The following is a 6,344-nucleotide window of genomic DNA, read 5'->3' as shown; positions in this document are numbered from 1 at the left end:
GACCCAAAAAAAAAAAAAAAAAAAAAAAAAAAAGGCGAAAGAAGATAACAAAGTACATAATTTGGAACAGAGGATATTTTGGAAGTATTAAAATATTTGGAAATAGTAAGCATCATGGTGAAAACTGACTAGAAGATAAAATGAATTGCAGAAATGGGGGTACCTAAGGAAAACTTAACTATTTCAAAATCTTGTGTATTTTTTTTTTAAGAATTCATTAATGTTTTTCTGTTTCTTTTAAAATCCTTGGGGTTAAATGAGTTTTTGTCAACAAGTATAAGGATGTAGTCAGCTGTATGACATTACTTCCACGGTATAATAAATTCTGGTTTCCAATCAGCTGACGTACAAACGGTCTTCTGCGAGCTAGCCAGTTCTCAGTGAAACTGCTGATGTTCTTGGGTCACTCAGGGTGTGCAAAAAGTCACTGCATAGCATCATGGATATCTAGATGGTTTATTTCTTGGCATTGATTCATATGTTTATGGTGTAGATAATGTCTTCTAAGAGCATTCCTTCAACAAAAGTGGATCATTCAGGTAAACTTTTATTACTTCCTTGAATGCATGAATTTTTTGCAAGGTAGTAAGAGAATATTTGCATGGATTAAACTAAGACTCTTGCCGCACCAGCAAAGTTGCTTGTTCTTTACAATACTTCTCAGCTAGCACAAGGAAATTCCTGCATTGAGCTGGAATTTCTGAAATTTCAAATGGTCCTGTGCTGTGCTGGCTCTTCTCTGCATGGGGGTGTCTGCAAGCCGCTCCTTCTAGGAAATGTACCATGCTCTGGAGTTAGTGGGTCACATTATCAGGTAAAATAATGAAAAAAAAAAAAAAAAAAGCAGTACTTGAGAGGTTTGTTATAGAACAGAGTGAAATTCTTTACTTTTTCACTGCTCTTATGAATTACTGGATATGTCACAGTACATTCACAGAAGTCATAAAAGAGAAATTGTCGATTCCAAGCCTGTTTTTTGAGGACTTTTGTCTGCTTGAAATTTAAGTATAGGTGAAATAATAGTTCATTTCCCTAGCCCCTGGTTTTCAAACTTGCAGCCATAATCAAAATCTATATTATCCACAATATAATAGCTACCCAGAGGACTGGGAATAGCATATATATTGAAATACAAATCTTGCTCAGAATTTTACCTTCTTAGACGGTGAAGACCCAGAAAATTGGGTCACATATTTGGAATGGAGCTGATCAAAATCTCTAAAAGGAATGTGACCCTGGAAGTTGTCAGCGAAGCAGTGTGATTGTATCCTTGAAGTTTCTTTGAGGATGTGTGGCTTTCTAAAAACATCAAGTACAAATTGTTCATTATTGAGATTTAAGTCAATAGAAAAATTCCCAACAGAAAACCAATGGCTAGTGAACGTATGAACTGAAGGAAAGCACAGAATCAATCAGCTTGCTGAGAGCCGAATGGGGAGGGGGCCTTATAAAATGACTCCCTGAGTTTTTTTCTCACGAGTCCTGGGACATAATCATTCCACCATGCTTCGGTCTGCCCACTCTTCCCAAAGGCCATCTGTTCTCTCTTGCTTCCTTTAGTGGGATAGACACTCCATTTTCTATTTTAGCCTTCATTTTATTTAGTGTCTGCTCCAACACCAAGACCACACTTGAACAATCTGAGCCGTTTCCAAAGACAACAGATAAAATGATGGCTTTTACCAATTATTGAGGATTTTTAATGTTATGTCACTTACTGGGTCAAACTTACTCAAAATATAAAACACCTAGAGTGAACATTCCAATTTTTCAGCCATGATTCCTAGACGCAGGTTTTCATGATAGAGTTTTTGCCTCTTCCACAGTGAATAGAAAAGATACAACTGTACGGAACTGAGGACGTTGTAGAAGGTCATTTGCTCTTTCACTGATGTGAAATCTCTGTAGTTAATTTTAAGACAGCATTTTTCTCCAAAATGTGGAAAGCAGATACCTACAAGATACATGAAGACAGCCGTATGTATTTGTAGATACTAGTGCTTAGCTGAGTTTCAGGGCACTAGCTGTACCACTTTTAGAAAGCTTTGGGTCTAGGAAAATAATGTTTAAATATGTGATATTGGGAAATTCAGAACAGAAATATATTTAGCAGTCCTTTATTGCTATCAATTGCTCTATTAGTGCTGCCAGCAATAACATCATTCTGAAACTGTAGCATCGTTAAAGAAAATATATACTTAAAATATTTCTGATAAAGATAATTTTGATTTTTATAATTTAAAAATAATTAATAAAAGATACCTTTTTTCTATATTGCAATCATTTCACAGGTTTTTTCCATGAGAAAAAGTGTTCAAAATAGCCTTTATGTTTTTTGTATTCATTTATCTTTTCCAAAATTCTTTAAATTATATTTTATTAAAAATTGTATTACGAAAAGGGTCAAGCATATGAAGAATAGAGAGGATAATATAATGAATCTCCTTGTTCATATCAACTCATAGCCACCTACCCATTTTCCCCTCCGTGTATTATTTTGAAAACACATCATAGACATCATATCATTTCTTCCACAGATACTTCAGCACCTTTTAATTCATTTGTTATATAATCTGTTACTACCTTGTTTGATTGATTTGCCACGTATATTTTTGCAGCAATTTTCTGATTATTCTATTCACTGGCTCTTTGAAAAATACCACTTACAAGAATATTTCTTAAAACAACTCCCAACACAAATTACTAGAAGGCACATTAACGTTCTTTCATATGCAAGGATGCACTTTGAAGATGAAAAACATGACATTTTAGTGCTGCCTATTACCTAAGCTGAGAAAGAACCAGAGCTTCATTTCCTTTGTGATCTTCTTTAATGTGCAAAATAGAGCATCCAGAACGGTAGCCCTTAGGCATGTCACCAGCTCATCTTGCAGCCTCATTTCTTGTATCATTTCTTGCAGACAATGCTTCCATGGACAAGTCCTCATCAAAACTGACCCCTGCTGATGGAGAACAAACATCAATCATCCCTGTCCATCAGGTCATTGATAAGGTCAAGGGTTATTGCAATGCTCATTCAGATAATTTCTATAAAAATATTATCATGTCAGACACCTTCAGCCACAGCACAAAGTTTTAATATCTTCAATATAAGGAAGAGACATCAGTCTGCAGCAACGTGAAGATGTGCAAGCTGTGAAAACTCTTGACTAGCAGATATAAACGTGGTATTACCTAGGTAACTGCATATATATGAAGAATGTGTTTTGTGAAGAAGGCTTTTGTGAAATTCAAAATCTGTCTTTTCAGTGTATTTCTTCCATGGGGGAGTTTCCACCATCACTAAACTTCAGTACTAAGAGCAGCACGACTCAGCAGCCACAGGGGATAGGATTTGTTTAACTATACGATTGAATGGATCAATCAGAACTTGGGCTGTGGGGTGGAATATTAAAATTAGAGGGCAAGGGACAGGCCGAGCTTGGGACAAGCCCTAGTTTAGAGCTTATTCACACCCCACATAATAATTAGATTTGGATATGGCCATTTGCTCCATCATCTTTCTCTACAATCAAAAGCATACTAATATTTATAACTATCTTGGATGCCCACAGGTCCCATCTCAGTGCTGGTTTCTATGAATGCATTAGCCTTTCCTCTTTTTTAATGAAATTTCAACCACAGATACAAAAGAGCATTTAATGTCTGACTCAAAGTTTAGAAAGGAACTTTTTCTTATTATCTCAGATGTTTAACCCTGAAGACCACAACATGCTTAAGAAAGAAAGAATTCCCCAAATTTTGACCTAGTTAATAAGAGGCCATGTTATTTCACTTATCCTATTCAAGACACAAGGCTTAAGCATCATCATTAATTATAATCTAGTCCTATACATTTGAATCAAGTTTAGTGTTGCTGTTCCATTAGAGTGGAGCTCCCAGGAGCTGAAGAATGCCCCTCTCACACCTCTGCTTTTGCTGCTCTACTGTACATTGAGCTGCGGGCTCATGGGAGGAATGCGGATTTCCATTAGGCATGCCGTGTACAGTAGTCTCTCCCTTTTGGGAAAAACAACCATTGAGACTCTATGGTCTTGTCTTTGCTCCAGAGACTTTTTAAGACATTTCCATTTGCACAAATGAAAAGCCTCTTACTTCCTCTTTCCAGAGTTTTGTTCCAAAGAATATAAACTGAGACTTAACGTGGGTGACTTATCATAATCAAATAATTTATAATTGTGTGGGTCTACACTTGCCAGTCTGCAAACTATTTGTACGTAAGTCCTCTGATTATAAGAGCCAGAGGAGGTCTGGCAAGACAGATGGGGTGTTATTTATGGGTTAGGTTTCTGCACATAAGCCATGCATAATATTAAGCAGCTTAACCTAACTGTCAAACTATCCTGAGGAATATGTTTGCTAGTGAATGTGTAAGAGACCACATTTTAATTGTTCTTAAATGATGGGCTCATATCCAATTTCTTAGAAATTGGTCTCAGTACATGCTGTACCTTTACATTTGCTCTGGGTTATCTGAGATGTTTCAGGTTCTGGGAGGTGGCAGCCTAAGTGATGAGAAGATGAAACATTCTGGCAGAACCAAACTGCTTAAAGGCAGAAACCAGACTGAGCACCTGGGGACCTTTCTCTCTGTGCAGGAAGCAGGTAGCGCTCAGTCTGAAACATAGGAAAGCTTTCAGGCTATGCAGCAAACAAGGGGCCTCTCAGCTTTTGCTGATCTTCAATCACGAAGCTTTTGGCCAGACTTAAATGGATGATAATGGATTTTCATACTGTTCCATTTTGTAGCATCCTGAAACACTGTTCTGGAAGACAGGAGCATTGCCCAGCTTGGCCTTCACAGGGGAGGGGTGTAGGTAGTAGGAAAGGATAGTAAATCTAAGGTCACCAAGACCCTACAGTAGAGCCATGTCCTTTTCTCTAGGCATCTATATTAACAGGCTGCTTATTTGGGCAGAGGTTACATCTAGGTGAAAATTAACCTGAAATAGTCACTGAATCTTCATATACTTTCCCCCAAGCCTTAGAGATGGTAGAATTTAATTAGCTTTCGACTGTGAGATTTCTACCCAAAGTGCTTATTCAGTTAAAAGTAATTAAGAGATAGCTTTTAAAATAGCTTTGATTTCTACTTGTATTCATCCAGATCTGGGAAAACTTTTTTTTTCTTTTTTTCAAATTTGACAACAATATCAGCTCCACTTTATAAATTTCCAGTTATCAGGTAAGGAAAGAAACAATGGATAAACAGCTGAATAGAAACATTTGCAAGTGGACTTAAAAGACTGAGTCAGATTCTACGCTCAGTTCTGCGCATGTAGTGCTCACTTTCATCTAGCCCCGCATCAGAGCAGAAGCACAGGAATTTAGCTGTGGAGCCAAAATTTAGTTGAGCTTAACTTTGAGAATAATATCAATTTAGACTCTCTGGGGTATTTTTGGTTGTTTTTTATTTTCTTCTTTTTCCTTTTTTTTAACATTATGTTAGAGTCAGTCTAAGATCCTGAGATATTTTCCATTGCTGTCACGATGACTTGCATTGTAAAGCTTTTATTTGTTCAATGTTGACGTAGACTCTTTTGTATATATTTATTTATTTGTGTTTATAAATGTGAGCTTGTTTTATATCTTACATTTATATTGCCTGGCTTTGTTCTTTTAATTAACTTTTTATCAGAGAGACTGTATATATTTTTTTCTAAATACTTTGTGAAATAGTTTTCTGTAGCAGTATCTCTGAATTTGATGAATAAAAAGTGACTGTGAGTGCAAATTAGAATTAGTAGTAAGAAGCTACTATACCTGATTTGCCATTTTACTTAAATAGAAAATGTTTTTCAAATAAATACTTACGTTGTTTGTGATCCAAATTGTTCAATTCCTTTATGACTGAATGTTTTTATTTCTGACTCTTAAATAGGAAAAGATTATTTGACAACTGGAAAATAACCTGGCAGCAATTAAGCTAGTGACATGGGGCTACTTTGCCAAAACACTAAAAATGAATATTTTAGAAAGATTCAGTTCACTGGGGATTAATGCATTTTGAAGTTCTTGGATTTTCTTAAGATGACTGATGCAAAGCCAAGCTCTGTGGCAAATTAAAAGTAATGTAGGTTTCCTTTTTGGGAAGTCTTCAGCATCTTGAAAGGGAAACAAATCAATAATACTACATAGAAGTTAGGTCATGGATATTTTTTTTCACATTTATGGGAGGCTTAGAAAATGACAGAATTTAGCCAACTTGACTTGCATGAGTAGAACAGAACCTCCTCCCTTCCTTTTGCTGTGATTAGTTAGGATAACTCTCTTCTGCAGAGAGCCAAGGCCCACTCTGGCTCACGGCCCTACCCAGTGCTAAG

The 6,344-nt window shown here is 36.3% G+C and overlaps 1 protein-coding gene across 8 annotated transcripts in view; it reads left to right on the top strand.

Annotated features, from left to right (window-relative positions):
- The window catches only part of ADGRG6 (adhesion G protein-coupled receptor G6), a 138,844-nt gene extending 132,998 nt beyond the window's left edge, over positions 1-5,846 (top strand). For 5 of the 8 annotated variants that reach the window (XM_024739404.1, XM_024739401.1, XM_024739403.1 and 2 more), the window contains one exon: positions 2,922-5,846. In XM_024739404.1, the coding sequence (XP_024595172.1) occupies positions 2,922-3,100 (179 nt within the window). In that variant the 3' untranslated portion in view covers positions 3,101-5,846. Of the gene's footprint in view, positions 1-493; positions 540-2,921 lie in introns of all 8 variants that reach the window. The other 3 variants (XM_024739407.1, XM_024739406.1, XM_024739405.1) reach the window with 1 other exon arrangement.
- The last annotated feature ends 498 nt before the right edge of the window (positions 5,847-6,344 follow it).

The sequence above is a fragment of the Neophocaena asiaeorientalis genome, unplaced genomic scaffold (genome assembly GCF_003031525.2).
Source record: "Neophocaena asiaeorientalis asiaeorientalis breed wild unplaced genomic scaffold, Neophocaena_asiaeorientalis_V1.1 scaffold162, whole genome shotgun sequence".
Taxonomy (NCBI): Eukaryota; Metazoa; Chordata; class Mammalia; order Artiodactyla; family Phocoenidae; genus Neophocaena; species Neophocaena asiaeorientalis.
Note: the sequence above shows the minus strand (reverse complement) of the source record. Positions and strands in the feature narration are given on the sequence as shown.